Raw genomic sequence first — 17,852 nt, 5'->3', positions numbered from 1 at the left:
TGACCGAACTTTAGCCGTTTGATTGTGACTGTTTTTTAGGCTCAGAAGCAGTTTTTATAGTTGACCTGATGTGAAAGTTGAAAAAGAAGAAAAGTCAAACAACTTTCAAACTTAAAAATCAGCACAGACACAAGCTGTTTTTCAAACCTGTAGCAAATAGTTTATTTGTCAGGGTAAGGGTTTCATACAGAGATTTATTTTCCTTTTTTTAAATGCAGCTGCTTTATATTCATACTTATGTTTACACCTGCAGCAACAGTCAGCAGGAGTCACTGTAGGATGAAGGCCTTGCTCAGTGGTACCCCAACAAATCTGAACACTGATTACTGATCGCCATTAAATAGACTGTTATATTGAATTTTAAAACGTGTTGCACAAGTCGTCAGTACAGCATGAGATACTGATGTAGGCGTTCATCTTCAGCATCTCACAGTCTTGCAGGGCCATGCATTTTTGGAACTCACCATCTAAGAAAGTAAAGAAAAGGAAACATTTGCCGTCAAATAAAGGGGGCGTTTTATAAAATAAGAGGGATTTCCCTGTAGTAGAGACATTTTTACATGTTTGCATGATTCACAAACATTGGACACGGTGGTAGCTGACAACCAGGTGACTTTCTGCTATTCTTACCTTATGGTCTTTGGAAATATTTTCTCTTTATATCGTACAAAGCACTTTACCTCACCACAAATGTCACTAGCCATCTAATTTTCATACACATGAAAAACTCCTTCTCATCAGTAGGCTTTAACTTAACTACAACTCACAGCAAGGAATATTTCTATATTATGCTGGTCAAAATTTTCATTTTCAAGCACTTGTACTTGTTTGTGATAAAATGGTTTGAGCATTGGGATGAACTCACATGGTTCTCTGAGGAACTTGGCAGCAGCACAGCTATTCTTCCCTGGTTTACAAGTCTCAACAGTGAGCTCACACGGGCCCCCGGCATTCTTGGAGACACAGCGGTGACAGTTCAGGGCTTCACCTGAGGCCAAAAACACAAAGAAAACATTTTAGGCCCTGTTTTGTACCTCCCATGGCCTGAGTTTATCTGAAATCTGTCATTTCTGTAAAAATCTATCCTGTGTTATTATGCTTTGATTGAATCCAACAGGGTGTTAAGTGGGGAGGATGGAGCCAAATGGGATATTGTATTATGACCATTGCAAGTAAGTCAGCTGCTTTTTACTTAATAACTTTCACTTCTTAGCTATCACTAAGAGAAAGCAGACCTCCCCGCTGCACAGCAGCAGACATTGTGTTTATTCAGTGGAGAATCAGTGACAGACTCACCAGCTGTAAGCAGCAGGGTGATGGTTAAAGCCAAGACCAACAGCTTCATTGTTCTGCTCAATGCGGCTGCCTGTGAGAGATTAAGCACAAATTTGATAACATGGTATGTGCTGTACTTTTAGTGCAGATTTCATGATACAAAACATGACTTTCTTCCGTTTTTTCTCAGTCACACAACAAGCATCCTGTGGTTTTAAGGTTTGAAATACATCAGAGTAAAGATATTATTATTATTTTAGAAAAACTGCCACCATGCCTCTGTTGTTTTTTTGTGCATTTTTACTACATTTTAATATCTATAAATGTCACTGGAATTCCTTGATTTGAAATTTACAAATTAAATGTAGCAAAAAGTAAATCTTAGCAAATATGTGAAACAGAATTTGAGCTAATATTGATTTTAATATTGTACCGCCATGTTTCAAAAACGAACGGAACATGTTAAGCAGGCAAAATAATCAATATAAGAGAGCTGAAAGCAAACCTTTCATGCGTACGTACTGTACCTTCTTGATTTGTCTGTCCTGGCGTCTGCCAATAACTGATATCTGTTCATCTGGGTTCCCTGTATTTATACCCCTTTATACTTCCTGTCCTGTCATGGAAACGTCCCGTTAAGTGGTGTCTCTCTTTTAAGTGTACTCACCTTGGGTACAGTGTGCTCAGGGGTTACAGTTTCCCAATGCTCAGATTGCTGAATTATGCAATAGCTGTCCACCCTTTGTCCACTCCTGTCTATAATTCATGAGATTTTGCATTTGTCACAGACGGCTATAAAGTTTTATTTTAGTGGAATTTGTACCATTAGAGGACTGGAGGATATTAGCCAAAGGTTCAGTGTGTTTGCTTTAGGTGTATTATGTCTGACACATTTAAGGTCTAATATCCTGAACTTATCCTTAACCAACATCAATATTAAACATGAAAAGACTCAATAAATACAACAGCTGCAACAAAGGCAGCAACACTCCACCATCTGTCAAACACTCAAGGCAAACCTATTTAACTTTTACACCCAATTCAAAATGAATTCATAAAATATCTCAGATAAAATTACTCAGACTGAAAAATATAAAGTAGTTAATTATATAAACTAAACATTTATCAACATCATAAATTCTCCTGTATACCTTTTCTGGTTCAAATAATCCCCCAGTAAACCGGGTGTTTCATTTCTGTATTTATTTTTTACCGTTGCAACTGAGGGTCTCCTACCAGATTTTTTATGGGTCAACATTAAATTGATTCAGAGATACTCTGTGGGTCAGCAGCAGAGAGACTACAACAAAAGAAAAGCTGGAGAGATTTCTGCTTTGGAGTAAAGGATCTTTGTTATCTTCCTCATCCTGCCATTAAAACTCAGACATGGATAAGTAGCTCGAAATCATGTCGGGCCACACCTCATTCTTTCCACAGTTACACCATTTACTTGCTCAACTTGTTAGAGGGTTTGTTATTTGCTCTGGGTCGTTCTCATGTCCTTTCACCTTCATCTTCCCGCTTGCTGTCTGTTATGCGAACACAGCTCGACTCCCCTCATCTGGACACAACCCAAATATTACTCTGCAACCTCAACTCGGTGCACCTTCACTCCCAAAGCCCAGTCAAAGCAAAATGTCTCTCTCTGTCCCCCCTCCATTGTTTTGCCCTCCAGAGCCAAAGTCCAATATCAGCACTGGGACATGTAAGAGAAAGTGTCCATGTGGCAAAATGTCTAAATCCCCCATTGTTGTGCCTTTGTTGCCTCTGCCTCGCGATATCACTGCACTCTCTGTCGGCCATATATATCTGGCTGTCCAAATATTCTCACTCTTATACTTTGTGACTAGTTTGGAACAGCTAACAGTGGGAAATGACTCAGTACTCAGGAAAGGTGAGTACCACAACAAGAATGCAGCCACAGTGGTGCATTCAAATTCACCAATAAAAGTCACAAAGACAATAATGCAGATGACTGGTCCAACATTAGATATTAAGGTTTTTCTCTGATACCTGTGGCTCAGTGTTACAAATAAGTTTTTGCAGGATTTTCTGTTTGACTATATTGGTCAAAAAAATATTTTAATCTTGTTAAAAAAACAGGTCGTGTTCTATGAGGGAAAATGCTTCACTGGGAGGAAACTAGAGATCTGCAGTGAATGCGACAACTTCCAGGATCGAGGCTTCATGAACAGAGTGAACTCTGTCCGTGTGGAGAGCGGGGCTTTCGTCTGCTTCGACCACCCAGACTTTAAGGGCCAACAGTACATTCTGGAGCATGGAGAATACCCCGAGTTCCAGCGCTGGAATGCACATAATGACCACATGGGCTCCTGCAGGCCCATCAGGATGGTAAGAGTGTGTGTGCGTGCGTCCATGAGGCTGCAGGGACAGACAAATGTTTGCTTGGTGAAACTAATCAACATGGCAGACTGGCATATGTGTAGCCTCATTTATGCACATCTGTTGTTTTTTTAGAATAGATTAATTACTTCAGTGTATAATGATGAAGTCTTGCAGCACAGACATATTATCAACGTGCAGCGTTTCATATCAAGTATTGATACCATCGGCTGAAAGAAAGTGCACTTCAGACGTAGACTGTGGGTTGTACATATCGTCCTCCACATATACATTTAACCTTTAGATTCCTATAGGTACAAGTGTTTGCACAGTCACACAAAGGAGAAGGCCTTGGTCCTTTGCAGTGAGGTGAAGGCGGACATTGTCGCTGTGACTCAGAGAGCTGGCATGTCATTATCCTCCCCAGCATGGAGAGCACTACAGGATGGAGCTGTTCGAAGGAGACAACTTCAGCGGCCAGTGTGTGGAGCTGTGTGAGGACTGTCCATTTCTGCAAGCACGAGGCCTGACAAAGAACTGTGTCAACTCCATCAAGGTGTATGGAGATGGAGCGTACGTATCTCTGCAGCAAAGGATAGCGTTATATATTCCTGTGTCATAAACCTGCCAGGCAGACTTTTAAACATGTGCTCTAATTATGGATTGTAATTTTGAAACACTGATAACTTCGGTGAACCTTTTGAAGACTGTTAAAGGTTCAATCCACTCACATCACAACAAACATGCATTTTTCTTTTAACCCTAAAATGACATTTTTTTATTTTATCAGCAGCAACTCTTTCCAGAAACACTTTTCTTGTTACTGTGAATATGTAACTAGCTTTATTATACTTTATTATTAAAATTATACAATTATTATAAAACAGCCCAATTTTAATGTTTTTAGCACCACAAATAAAATATAATTAAACCTAAAATATGTCATAAACCTAAAGCAATGTGTTATGTACCAACATATTCCTTGTATTTACTTTACTTATGCAGTTAATTAGACAAATTATTGCACATTTAAATGTCACTACTTTTATTTATTCTTCCAAACAGCTGGGTGTTGTATGAGGAGCCTAACTACCGTGGCCGCATGTACGTCGTGGAGAGAGGAAACTACTGCACCCACATGGAGTGGCAGGCAGAGAACCCCAGCATCCAGTCTGTTCGCAGGGTGGCAAATTACTTTTAAAACCATCTCACGGTAACTGGCAATGTAACTTCAGGGATGAGATTATCCAATGTGGAGAAACACAGCACACTGTCAAATAATCTCATACAGACTTTGTGTAAAATAATAAAAAATGAAGAAAATGTTTGACGCTGCTTGCTGTTTTATTTTTGTACTGAATTATTCAAAGGATTAAATAAAGTAGTGAACCTACAAGTTCCGCAATTTCCATTCTTTTTCCTTTTATGCCAAGTAACCACCACATTTCACTGTAGGCTATGATTTATGTAATTGGTTTCTATTATACGCTATAACTACAGAATCTTTAAGAGCCGTTCTCCTCTCATACTAATGGACCCATTATAAAGTTATATTGTGGATATCACTGAATGCAAATTAACAGATAGATAAGCATTGTGTCTACCTGGGGGGAATTCAATTGTTTTTATAGTTAAAACAAAAAAGCGCAGTCCAATAATCAATGTAGTACTCTAATGTAAACTTATAATGAGACAAAAAAGGCATCATCCACTTGGCCAAACATTGAACAATACAAACTGTGTGTCCTCCGTACATATAGTGTATAAATCAGGAGTTAAAAGAGAGATGTTGCAGGTTTAAGCCTTAGCTGCAGCTGCCCCAGGGAGCTCTGCTACCACCTAGTGTCATTTGTCTATGCTGCTGTGAAGTTGTGACACTCACCTCAAGGTTTTTAAAGAGAAGCTGCAATAACACAAACGAATAGAAAGACACAAACATAACATTATTTGCTATTTGACGTTCATCCTCCTGAAATTGCTTTTCCAAGGACGCGTATGTCTAGTTTTTATATAGTAGCTCATATTAATGTATGCACACATGATGTATTTATGCACCATGCACATAATGTCCAGTGCAGAATTACTGATGACAGGCTGGCATGAGTTACATTAAATAGCATCTTACAACCCTATTAGCTCATAATGTCCCGTTTTTATGTACCACTGGATCATTTCCTCCTGTGCTCTAATTCTTCTAGGAATGTCACACCACGGTTGTGGCCGCTGGACCTTTAATGAGCACTCATGTGCTTTCTCTTCCAACTGTCATGACAACACAACATCTATCTTTACCAGGTTTCACTCATGGCCCCTATTGAGTTACTGGGTCAATATAGGATAGCTTAATGAGGAAATGCTTTGTCTTGAGTTACACTCAATGACACTAGTTTAGGGGAGATTACCTATAGCTAACCTTATTCTCGGAGCATTTGCTGCATGAATTGGCTGGGTGTCACCAACATGCCATTAGTCTGGATGTGAAGACAGAGAAAGCGAGAGGGACCTGTGGGCACAGCTTAATGGCATTTTAACTATGTCACTGTTGATTTCCTCTGATGATGGAGTTTATTCTACACAAAGGACTTCAACTTTGAAAGAGTAGAAATGCTTGGAAGCAAACTCCATCCTTTGATATTTTATTATCGAAGGCAGCTATTCTATTTCACAGAGCTAAATTACTTCCTCTAATTGAGATTTTCTTTTTTTTCTCAGTAGGTAGAGAAGAAAAAGAGAAGCACAGCCAATTAGTCCGAGCAAGAAAAGTTGAACATGAACTCTTTTTAGGGAAATGCTTCCAGAGGTGAGCGTCTGTTGACTGGGAGACTGGTGGAGTGGTCAGGGTGACACAAAAACACATCTTTTTTTTGGTGCAATGCTGCACTTAATTTGGCCAACAGACCATTAAAACATATATTAACTTTGGAAAATGGGGAAGATATATTTTGTGCTAACAATAAAAATGCTTATTGCTGGATTATGAGCCACGATTTGTCTCTATTTTGTTGTTGCATGTGTGAGTAATTAGAACGAGTACATTTTAAATAGCATTTATTGTATCCAAATTAGGTCAGCTATTTTAAGCACTGAGACTAAAGCATAATAAGAAATCATTGAGAGAAAAGCTCTGTAAGAGATATATATATTATATTTATCACAGACAAAACTAAGATACATATAAAAATATATATATACATAGAGTATATATAATCTCTATTATGTCTTTCGCAACAGATATTACAAAATAATTCCATTAAAAAAGTAATTTCTCTTTTTTTATGCTTATTTCTTTTTTTATTTTTTTTTATTTGAAGTATAATTTAAACCTGGTGCTGTATGATAGGAACCGAACAGCAGCTTTTAAAATGACCAGCTCTGACTCCATAAAGTGCCAAATGTGGAGCTGGAACCGGGACAAACACCAACGTGGAAAAGCCACATCTTTCACTAACACCTTGTTTCCCCCCTGCTGTTGTTTGTAGCGTTAAAATAACGTCTTTCTTCTCCATTCGAGGCTGAAATAAAGTCATTTTTTCAGGCGTGTAGCTTCAGTGTCGAGTTAAGGTCACTCGCTGGCTGCATGAATCCCCCTCTTTGTGTTTACACATCCGGGTTTCCCTGTTTGCAGCCCATTCCCCATTTAGAAGCCATTTTGGACACAGATCAGTAACATGCATGTAAACCCCGACCGACCTCCCGACGCAGCGCTGCTACTATTCAAGTGAATCCCCTCAAAAAGCAGCGCCGAGCTCTCGTCTCCGGTGCTTCAAGGCTTCCCATTCGGTTTTTTGGAGCCACTTCCGACGCCAAACGCTGCACCGAGTCCTGGACTAACAGCCTGGTGGCCAGTCGCTCCTGTCTTCTCTTGCAACATTGTTGCAGCGTCGCGGATATTGACACGCGTTGTGGCGGCGGCGGCGGTGGTGGTGGTGGTGGTGGTGGTGGTGAGGCTGCTGGAGGGACCGGAGGCCTGTGGTCGGTCTGATCCTGGACTGATGTTTCGGACGAGCTGAGTTTTAATGTTCGCGACGGAAAGCGGGGGGAAATCTCTGTGCTGTATTGAAAACGGAACATGTCTTTTTCATGGCTGACTTGTTCACTTCTTCTGGGAACTTTGTGCGCAGGTAAGCTACCCGAACTTCACGATTTGCAACAGTTTCGTTTCCCTTCTTGTTCGACACACGTTTCTTTTTGGAGTTTTTTTTTAAACAACCCGTCGACCCTCGAACGAGTTGCTGTTTGTTAGTAGTTTAAAGTTTGTTGCCAGTGGTTGCTGTCGCTCGGCTCCGGGGATTTTGTTCTCCTAACGTAGCCTTAATCGCCTTTTCTCCAGCAGTCCCTTTAACACATCTATTTCCCAGTGGGTTTATCAAAGTGACATCTCGGGCTGTTCGGGTTTAAAACATAAAACTCGTCCGACATTTTATTTGTGTGCAGGTAAACACAAACCCGACCTATATTTATCCAAACTAGAAACTGTTGCGTCCTTCTCGCCTTTCCTCACGGCGGCAGCAGCTGCATCAACATCCTGAAACCTTAGAGGCGACATCTCAGGTCTGAGCTCCTGTTTGTGGTTCACAGCCTTTGAGAACACGCTCCCTCTGGAAGGAGATTTCCTTTTTTATTTATTTTAACAATGAAATCAATGGAGTCTGATGTGAAGAGGCAGCAGCTGTTTGTATTTACTGAATTGAGATCAGTGTTACACACACACAGCTGTGAGTGGACCACGTGAAATGATGTTTATTGTGTGTGTGTGTGTGTGTTTTTATTATTATTTTATTTTGCCAGCGTTGCAACTCACATTCAACCATCCATTGTGTGTCGGATATGAATAGGCTGTGGCTCTAGTGAGGTATTCCTCCTCAGTAATGAACACTGATTGTTATTGTGAATAACAACAATGTTCACTTTCCCTCATGAAATTCCGTTGAGGCACAGCTGTCTCTGGAGTGGCAAACTGAAACTGTGCTGGGGCTAATACCTTTTTTTTTTTTTTTTTTTTGGTTTATAGATTAGGGCTTATAGCAGTGTATAGTAAGCTGCTTCTCTAGAATTTGTGTTGTTGTGGTATAAGCCTCACTAAGTGACAGAGGAAGGGGGGTTGGGAAATGATCTTGTAGTAAGTCTTCCCAGATCATGTGACCACCGATATCAGAAATGCCATCTCGGCTCAATGGGGCTTTGGGCATCACTGATCAGTTGCTGTGTGTATTTTTTTGTCTTTACCGCCTTCTTTGCTTCCATCCTTAATAGTGAGAATGATGTTTGGCCATTGCACACACTTCCATGTGCCAAAATGGAGTCTATTGTAAGCTTCAGGACAACTAAATGCATGTAAGAGTGCCTGTGTGTGTAGTGGGTTGGTGGGGTTAACACTGGGGGATGGGCAGCCTCCTATAGGCAGGGATTTAAAGAGACAGGCACTGTTTTGTTTTTTTTCTGTGAACAAAGATTAGACGTGAATGTCCAGGCGAGATTGGGACTGACATGTACAGCGTGTTATCTGCTTTAGCGTTAATCAAAAACATGTCCTCTGTGTGTTGCTCGAGTGTGTCCTACACTGAATCCACTAAGAAGAAGAAGAAAGCTTTTCTGTAAAGAATTCAACACCGGGAGACTGACAGCTATTGTTGCATTCAGGCCTGGTTAGGAAATGTCCAACTATTTCCCCTTTAAAGAAGAAGGTCTTATCTGGCTTTCCAGATGTGTCATACTCCAGGAGTCCTTATCTATAGTAGTAGTATCCCGGTGTGTGTGTATGTGTGTGTGGTGTTTTTGTGCCACAGCAAAGCATTTTATAATTGTTATATTTAATTAAAGACTGTAATTTCCCCCTTCTGTTTCACTTATTACTCTTTGAAAATATCTTTTAGTCCATAGGATTAACCTGAACTAGTCTTCAGCAACAATTTTTTATAGCCCAGAGGAACTTCCTTTTTACTATATAGAGCCTCAAATCTTGGCCGTGTGCCAGAGTGATGATAGAAGCTCTGCACAGAGATGTTTCTTCATGGCACCGAGAGGATCCTGTGCCATATGTCTGCATTTCCGCCACTGAGTTTTCAATTCATTACGATGCGAGCTGACTGAGGCCTTCTGTCATTCGCAGGGTACAGTCTGGGAGAAGCGGAGACCCGGGAGTGTGTGTACTACAATGATAACTGGCGTACGGAGAGGACCAACCAGAGCGGCTTTGAGCGCTGCGAGGGGGAAAAGGACAAGCGACTGCACTGTTATGCCTCGTGGCTCAACTCCTCAGGGACCATCAAGCTGGTGAAGAAAGGGTGCTGGTTGGACGACTTCAACTGCTATGACAGGTGAGATCATCCACACTGTGCACATACATTTATATTTTAGGCATCTGGCTCATTCCCAGAGTGATTGGCAGAGTACAACAGTCTCAAACTTCACAGAGCCCAGTGAGCTGTAGTTCAGTAAGATTTATCTTTCTGACCTGGGACATTTTCACAACACAAGTAGACTATTCATTGGTTTATTTCTTTTTTCATATCACTGAAAATTCAAGGTCTTTTTTGCATTTGGTATGGTGAGTAAATCAAACCTAAGCTCTCGGATGTGCATTGTTCACTTTTATTTCTGACATTTTCTGGAGTAAATGATTAATTAATCCTTTGAGCTGTTCATAAAGAAATATTCAGTTGTACCTCCAATAACATCTCAACAAGTCAGAAAAATGAATCCACCTAGAGATGCATGATACACATACATTTGCCAGATTCACTGTGATCCGTTTGCATGTTGACTTTGGCAGACAAACATACACACTACAAGAACTGTACAAAAAGTCTGCATTGACGGTGCAGAGTGCAGCTCAGTGTCCACAGTGCGATGATGGTACATAGATTTGGTGGCACTGGGCCACTCAGGATTTTGTAATTCAGGAGGAGAATTTTAAAGTAGACATGAAGAGCTGTGTGGCATGAAACTGCCTCATTTGTTTTAATATTCATGTCACCGCTACTTGAACGAGCTGAAAACCTCTGGCCTCTCATCTCTGTACGTCTTCTCATCAAGCTGGAGAAAAAGAAGTAATAAAGATGACACATCTGTGGATAAAATGTGTTTTTATCAGTGTCCCAGCTTTTCTAACATTATATTAAAGGATTTAAACGTATTGATGTTAACCTGCAGGTTCTGTATTTAAGGATTAATAGTGGAGTTGTACTAGTCGAATGACAGCTGTTTTGGTAATTTGATGATCATGTGCGCGCATTAAACTTAAAGTGCTTTCAAAATGCTTTACCAGAATGGAATGCATACAAATTGTAGGCTTGCATCTACTAATGTGTTGACACTTTCAAGGGAAATTGGTTTGGCCTGATGTGTAGTTGGCTGTAATTACTACTACAGAGGGAATATAATAATAGGAATCTGGAAAGGTGCCCTTTTCCCTGGTCAAAAGCTCCATATGTAGTGACAGAAAGTGAAAGGTGATGAACAGGTGGGCAATTTTGAGTACGTCAAGACACTATGTCACAAAGATGAATTGTAGTATGAAAGAGCAGAGATTGTCAGCTATGGACCTACAGAGTTAGAAACCCTGCGATTTGAAACATTCACTGACCACATGAGGTTGATCTGCTCATATTTTCTCAATAAAATCACTCGATATAAAATTTTGTCTCTGTTGGCTGATATAATGGCAACATTATCAGGCACCAATATCCAAGTACATTGGTTGAAGACACTCAAGCACTAGAGAAAAATGTGTAGCTGTAGCAAAACAAGCATCAGACACTCAACTACTTTGTCCTTCAAGTTACAGTGTAGATGACAAAATGCCTTGTTTCTTTTACTGTCATGTTATTTTGATCCTTTTAAATATTAAAGCATCTTGCTTGCAAGTGCTTGCTCAAGTGGGGTTGTTGGGTTTTCTATATAATTCTGTATAGTTATATTTTGGAAGTTCTTAAACCTTACACTTTAAAGTGCCTTGAGATGACTTCTGTTGTGATTGAATTGAATCTCTGTGTGTCATGTTTTGGCCTTCGGTTATTTAAGCAATAGTGTAAGTGTATAATCTGATGTTTCAGACAAGAGTGTGTCTCAATGGAGGAAAACCCTCAGGTCTTCTTCTGCTGCTGTGAGGGCAACTACTGCAATGAACGATTCACCCACCTTCCTGACATGATTAGCACCGGCAACCGAGGTGAGTGGCAAATGCATCCCACTTATAGTAGAAGCAAAAAATAGGTCTTTGCTTTTCCCCTCTGATGAGTGGGAGTGGAGCGTTACCTTGGATGTAGTAGTAGAATGAAATGCATAGTTGCAACGTAATTATGAACCCTTTAACCTTTTTTAAATGTTAATTTAGATCATATCAATGATATATTTGGCAGATTCTGAAACTTGGGTGACAAAAAGTGACATTTTATTAACAGACAATTGCCTGTTTGCTACATTTCTACAGACTCTGTAATCGCTTGTTAATCGCAGGACAAGGATGGACAGTCTAGATAAACCGTTACCCTGCTCTTTTTGTAAAATCACATTGAGGGGGAGGGGGGGATTCACAGCGCTGCTAATAACTTGCATGTCATAAAGCATGACATGCTGTAATTACTCTGTTCCTCCTTGACAGTAAAAATCCGGCCTCCACCTCGTGTGCCATCCCTGCTCAATGTCCTGGTGTACTCCCTGCTGCCTCTCTGTGTGCTGTCCCTGGCCCTTATTCTGGCCTTGTGGATGTACCGCCACCGCAAACCTCCCTATGGCCACGTGGACCTGAGCGAGGTGAGATGGGCCATACACAATTCTGAATCTCATTTAGAGTAATTTGATACCTGTGAGATCTGTGTTTCTGTTGGTTGATTTTTAGATTTTCTGCACTGCTCATCAAACATGTTGGCTGCTGCTATTTATGCAAATTACCCAGTTCTTCTGTGATATTCTGTTTAATATTTTGTAGTAAGGGATGTCAGAGTATCATTACATTTGGCAGAAGAATAAGACATGTATTCCTTGTTTGTTTAGGACCCAGGACACACTCCTCCCTCCCCCTTGGTGGGTCTGAAACCCCTGCAGCTGTTGGAAATCAAAGCTAGGGGGCGCTTTGGTTGCGTTTGGAAAGCCCAGTTGATGAGTGAATATGTTGCTGTAAAGATCTTCCCTGTTCAGGTAAGTCCAAAAAAAGGGAGAAAATGTAATGCAGTATGCTGTTCACACAAGAAACATCAGGAGGTGCTTGTATAAATCATCACAACTTAAACACAACTCCCTGGTTTGTCTATATTTGCACAGGATAAGCAGTCATGGCAAAATGAGCGGGACATATTCATGACTCCGGGGATGCGACATGAAAACATCTTACGATACATTGCCGCAGAAAAACACGGAACCAACTTGGAGACGGAGCTGTGGCTCATCACAGAGTTTCATGAGAGGGTGAGAGTCCGTGTGTGCCTTAATACTGTGAGGTATAGGGCGCCTGTGTTGACTAGAAGTGCTGGAGATTTTCTATTATTGGCTGGGCCTTTTATTTACCTCAACTACAGCATCACAGCTTTTATTAAAGACGCTTTTATTACTCATGACAGTTGTACTGACTGCAGTACTCACTATATCTTTAAGGCATATAGATGTTTCTAAGCCTCTATTGTGGAAAGGATACAGACATTTTGATGCTTGAGGTATTAAAATATGTGTGCCTTAAATAACATACTGTGCTGCTAGATCATTCTGCTCATTAGTCTTGTCACCAAGTACTGTACGTCAAAAACCTATTACACAAAAATTGCCAGAACCACAGAGGCAGCATTACATTTGAGTAAAGACTTTGAAGGCTTAGCTTATTTTTATCCGTCGCAGTGACTTGAACATATTTAGTTACAGTTAATTGTCTTAGTACCATGTGTGCATGTGTCATCTGTGTTTGGTTGAGGTGAGAGTGTCCCTGAATCTTTTGTGTGTTTGTGGGTGCACAGGGCTCACTGACAGACCACCTGAAGGGTAACACTGTGACCTGGAATGAGCTGTGTCACATAGCCGAGACGATGTCGCGCGGCTTAGCCTACCTCCATGAGGACATTCCCAGTTACAAGGGAGAGGGGCCAAAACCCACGATTGCACACAGGTAGGGAGAACGTGCCTCACTTTCCTGAACATTACAACACTGTGAAGCTGCTATTCTTGGTTGTAGATGAAAATTTAAACTAGTACTGCCCTCTTCTGGTTGTGCTTGATTTAGTAATTTTCCGCAGATTGATAAGCGTGACTTAATGTCGGCATAATTACAGCATTTTAATGACTGTCCTCAAATGAATATCCTAGGGACTTCAAGAGTAAGAATGTGATGCTTCGAGATGATTTAACTGCAGTTATTGGAGACTTTGGGCTGGCTGTACGGTTTGAACCAGGAAAACCTCCAGGGGATACTCATGGTCAGGTATGGAATAACTCCCTTCTGGTTTTAATTTCTGCAATGGCCCCATTTCTTTTTGCTGATACATTCACAATGGCTCCATGGAGCGTTTGCAATATGCACACTCTCTTAAATTGAAAAGATAAACATTTATGCAGTTAGTGGGATTAATATTTGTACTAGCCCAACTACCCTAAGATTGTGTCAGTGTTATATTATGTAGGAGTTACAAATAGTGCACTTTGTTTTTGTTTTCATTTAGTTGGCATTAGCATTGAATGGTAGGGTTAAGAATTCTTCATGCAAAAGATTAGCTGTAAAGTAACTTAGGGTTTGGACGCAGCTGCTTAATGGAAAGATGTTTTATCCTGCAGTCTGTCTGGATGTTTGATATTAAAGCTTTAGTGCACACGCACTCGTGAACTTTCATCTATTGTCCTGCCAGGTGGGTACGAGGCGTTACATGGCTCCAGAGGTGCTAGAGGGAGCCATCAACTTCCAGCGAGACTCCTTCCTGAGGATAGACATGTACGCCATGGGCTTGGTGCTGTGGGAGCTGGTGTCCCGCTGCTCAGACATTGACGGTGAGTCACATAGTGCAGGAATGCTGCATCAGCCAGAGGGTAAAGGTCACTGTACTTCAGGCTTCACCTAAAAAACAAAGAGTCCATGTTTGTTTTGTCTGGGGAAAGTCATCTGATCAAGGGCAAAGGTTTGATGTGGATAAAGTTACTCTTTAAACAGAGAACATGTTTTGACTTTTCTAAAATCCAAATACTGCTCTATTGACTTGACTTGACCTCTGCATAATGCTTTCCATTCGGTGGTTTCACCTCCTTTCTTCAGGTACAGTTGGCGAGTACATGCTGCCGTTTGAGGATGAAATAGGCCAGCATCCCTCCCTGGAGGATCTGCAGGATGTGGTAGTGCACAAAAAGATGCGTCCAGTCATGAAGGACTGCTGGCTCAAACATCCTGTGAGTAACGGTGGAAGAATTGCTACTGCAGTTTCAACAGCAATACCAGGATGTCACGCATCCTTTTTCCCAATTACAACAGCTCAGTAATATCTGGGCTTACAGTTGTTCTCGGAATCAGTTTTTTTTTTTTTTGGCACTCTCAGTTATTTCTACAACTTTAGCCCACAGAGAAAGAGAGGGTTTCTACTCTATGAAATACATTTTTACGTATTGTACTGGGTGTTAATAAAATAACAGCATATAACTCTAAACTCACTCTGTTATTACTTCTGGTTTGCAACTGCAGGGTTTGAGCCAGATGTGCGAGACCATCGAGGAATGCTGGGACCACGATGCGGAGGCACGATTATCGGCCGGGTGCGTCGAGGAGCGCATTGGCCAAATCTCCAGAACCATCAGCAGCACTACCTCTGACAGCCCCGTCTGCATTGTGACGTCTCTCACCAACGAGGACCTACCTCCCAAAGAGTCCAGCACCTGAACGGGTGGCACCATCCTTCACCTGAGCTCCTGACTTTTTATGTTTCAAACTCAAACTCAGCGGATCTCCGTGAATATTTAAAAACATTAAAAAAAACAAAAAAACCCAACAACTAGCAACTTGAATGCAGCTGCTGTGTTATTTCAATACTGGTATTAGTTTCTGTTTTAATGTTTTTGGTGTTTTTAATTTGGATCTTACTAACACATCCATCTGCTGTAGTTTGGAAGTAGTTGTAATAAGCTATGCGATGGGCACATCTGATAACACCTACGTGTCAAAACTTAAATATTGTCATTACCTCATGTATTTGTTTTGTGTTAGTCTTTTTTTACCTCATGAGTTGTTACCTTTTTCATTTTCCTGTCTGGGTCATGATCGTCTGCGGCCAAATGAAATGAACCTTTGCTCCAAACCTCGGACGTCATGCTGCACACCTCGGAGGAACCGTTATGAGACTGTTAGACAAAATATATTCATCTTCCTCAGGGGTCGAAGCTTCTCGATTTTTAATCTCGAGTGTGCTCCCTTATTTTAAACCTGGGAATGCCTCAAAACGGGGGAAAAGATACAAGAGCCGGAGCACAGCTGTTTTATTGTAAGGGTGGGAGCTAAATAGGAGCTGAGCAGTTGCAGTGGACATTTGAACTTTTTCGAAGATTTGGGACAAGCATCTTGTCCAAGGGGAACTACCTCTCAGGTATCCAGTAAGCTTCTTTGGAACATTTTCTCTAATTTGAGAGCCAAGCTATCCAGCTAGCTATCATGGACATATTCCTGGATTTCTTTGTTTCTTAATTGTCGAAATTCAGAGTTACTCCTTTGCCAGTGCCAGGGGCATTGATGGATGTTGTCTGGAGTTGCAATGTTACACATTCTTGATTTTGTTTTTTTTTTTTTGTTGTTTTTTTTAAGCTGTCTGTGTGAGTTTATGTACGTATGTGTGGGTGGTTGTAAGAAACTGAAGAGTAAATGGTATGAGATGGCTACAGAGCATCTTTTTAAAGTAAGAACCCTGAGCAGGTAGTTGGGGTTGATCCTTGTGAGGGCCATACTTGAGTAAGCAACATGTCTGTTTTTAATTTTCAGGGGTGTTTGTTCAATAGACTCAGACGCTAGTCCCCAGATACCTCAGTCAGTGTACGTCATGCAAGGAGAGCTCAAATGGTTGCCTTTGTCTCAAATGCAATGCCATAGTTGTACCATAACATGAATACCATACATTGAATGTCCGTTATGCTGCTGTGACTATTCCAGGATACTCAAGGATTTGTAGATGTACATGTATTCTATGTTAATATAACTCTTAACATGTGATAACTATCCATGATATTATGTGAGGCTAAATTTCTGTTGTTTTCTTTTTGTTTTTGTTTTTTGACTGGGTAGGCCCTCAGCTGCTTACTCCTCCAGACTGACCTCAGATATTCTGACAAGTACCTCAGGCTTTTTCTACATGTATATCAACTTGTGTTATGTATTTTATTGTGTATTAGTAGTTGAGATATTTTATTGCCAGTTTGGCCTCTTTGTCTGTGGAGTTTCTTTTTCTTTTTTTTTTTTTTTTTTTTTAATGGAGCCTGACAAGTTGTCAAGGTGTTAATGCTGAAAAAATCTGAAAGACAAGAGGCAGATTCTTGTAAATAGATGTGTACACACAGTTGCCGAACACTGATTTTTTTTTTTTTTTTTATATATATATATATATAAATATACATTATATATATACATACATACAAAATCAGGGTATTACTGTTCCCATTTCACAGAAACACAAAGGGATTTCTCAGTTTCACAGCTACATATTTAGAAGTCATTTTGACAACTAGCCCTGTGATGATATATACATATATATTTTCAGATTTTTCACTAATGTGATTGTGTTACTGTTTTATGAATAATGGTATCAGTTCCTCTGAGTCAGAAGCTGTGTAGGTAGCACTTGCATTAGAAAGCTTAGTGTGAACATCATCAAACAACAAAAAGAATAACCGAATGGTTCGGTGCAGGTGGCTTGTGTGATTGGCCACTCGTTTGAACAGTATTACCTCAATATTAACCCGCTGATGTGATGTTCATACCTGTACAGTGATAGTTTAGCCACGTTGGACAACACATGCTCATCTGTTGTGCTTTGGTTAGTGCTGTGGAAAGATGGTGATTTTTGCCAGTGGTCTATAACGCTTGCTCCTGTGCAGTTTCGATAAAGAATGTGTGGAAAAAAAACATCAATCAATACAGAACAATGTTTTTAGGAATCTTCTGTGTGTCTAACAACATGATTGATTTTGATAATGCAGCCCCATTAGGAGTAATATAAATGGTGGCATGTGCATGGTCCAAGGGTCCAGCAATATTTATTATACAGCAATAGTCATTTCAGTATCATAGT

At 40.5% G+C, this 17,852-nt stretch overlaps 3 protein-coding genes across 5 annotated transcripts; 2 read left to right on the top strand and 1 right to left on the bottom strand.

Moving 5' to 3' along the window:
* Positions 1–135: 135 nt before the first annotated feature.
* Positions 136–1,938, bottom strand: ly97.3 (lymphocyte antigen 97, tandem duplicate 3). Of its 2 annotated transcripts, none has more exons than XM_026374983.1 (4): positions 1,803–1,938; positions 1,297–1,366; positions 866–988; positions 136–467 (listed from the first exon to the last, which is right to left on the bottom strand). In XM_026374983.1, exons 2-4 carry the CDS (start codon positions 1,343–1,345, stop codon positions 361–363), a joined length of 279 nt encoding a protein of 92 aa, XP_026230768.1. In that variant the 5' UTR covers positions 1,346–1,366; positions 1,803–1,938; the 3' UTR covers positions 136–360. The 2 variants fall into 2 exon arrangements, with proteins under 2 accessions (XP_026230768.1, XP_026230769.1); XM_026374984.1 differs by having other exon boundaries at positions 1,798–1,925.
* A 1,172-nt stretch (positions 1,939–3,110) lies between these two features.
* LOC113172221 (gamma-crystallin N-A-like) lies at positions 3,111–4,876 on the top strand. Its single transcript, XM_026375090.1, has 4 exons — positions 3,111–3,169; positions 3,379–3,627; positions 4,046–4,191; positions 4,684–4,876. Exons 1-4 carry the CDS (start codon positions 3,149–3,151, stop codon positions 4,817–4,819), a joined length of 552 nt encoding a protein of 183 aa, XP_026230875.1. The 5' UTR covers positions 3,111–3,148; the 3' UTR covers positions 4,820–4,876.
* Positions 4,877–6,947: 2,071 nt separating this feature from the next.
* LOC113172399 (activin receptor type-2B-like) lies at positions 6,948–17,148 on the top strand. 2 transcript variants are annotated; one of them, XM_026375349.1, is made up of 11 exons: positions 6,948–7,739; positions 9,728–9,935; positions 11,673–11,788; positions 12,221–12,372; positions 12,613–12,756; positions 12,880–13,023; positions 13,563–13,711; positions 13,909–14,023; positions 14,445–14,583; positions 14,852–14,976; positions 15,266–17,148. In XM_026375349.1, the coding sequence occupies exons 1-11, from the start codon at positions 7,688–7,690 to the stop codon at positions 15,458–15,460; spliced, it is 1,539 nt and encodes a 512-aa protein (XP_026231134.1). In that variant the 5' UTR covers positions 6,948–7,687; the 3' UTR covers positions 15,461–17,148. The 2 variants fall into 2 exon arrangements, with proteins under 2 accessions (XP_026231134.1, XP_026231133.1); XM_026375348.1 differs by having other exon boundaries at positions 14,846–14,976.
* Positions 17,149–17,852: the final 704 nt, after the last annotated feature.

The sequence above is a fragment of the Anabas testudineus genome, chromosome 17 (genome assembly GCF_900324465.2).
Source record: "Anabas testudineus chromosome 17, fAnaTes1.2, whole genome shotgun sequence".
In the NCBI taxonomy this organism is placed as follows: Eukaryota; Metazoa; Chordata; class Actinopteri; order Anabantiformes; family Anabantidae; genus Anabas; species Anabas testudineus.
Note: the sequence above shows the minus strand (reverse complement) of the source record. Positions and strands in the feature narration are given on the sequence as shown.

Bases quoted from the DNA above. Each gene is read 5' to 3' on its own strand.
- ly97.3 (XM_026374983.1), bottom strand. From the start codon at position 1,345: ATGAAGCTGTTGGTCTTGGCTTTAACCATCACCCTGCTGCTTACAGCT. The intron at 989-1,296 runs GTGAGTCTGTCA...TTTTGGCCTCAG, and splicing joins CACCCTGCTGCTTACAGCTG to GTGAAGCCCTGAACTGTCAC. The intron at 468-865 runs GTGAGTTCATCC...TTACTTTCTTAG, and splicing joins CAAGTTCCTCAGAGAACCAT to ATGGTGAGTTCCAAAAATGC.
- LOC113172221 (XM_026375090.1), top strand. From the start codon at position 3,149: ATGACTCAGTACTCAGGAAAG. The intron at 3,170-3,378 runs GTGAGTACCACA...TTAAAAAAACAG, and splicing joins TGACTCAGTACTCAGGAAAG to GTCGTGTTCTATGAGGGAAA. The intron at 4,192-4,683 runs GTACGTATCTCT...TCTTCCAAACAG, and splicing joins AAGGTGTATGGAGATGGAGC to CTGGGTGTTGTATGAGGAGC.
- LOC113172399 (XM_026375348.1), top strand. From the start codon at position 7,688: ATGTCTTTTTCATGGCTGACTTGTTCACTTCTTCTGGGAACTTTGTGC. The intron at 9,936-11,672 runs GTGAGATCATCC...CTGATGTTTCAG, and splicing joins GACTTCAACTGCTATGACAG to ACAAGAGTGTGTCTCAATGG. The intron at 11,789-12,220 runs GTGAGTGGCAAA...CCTCCTTGACAG, and splicing joins GATTAGCACCGGCAACCGAG to TAAAAATCCGGCCTCCACCT.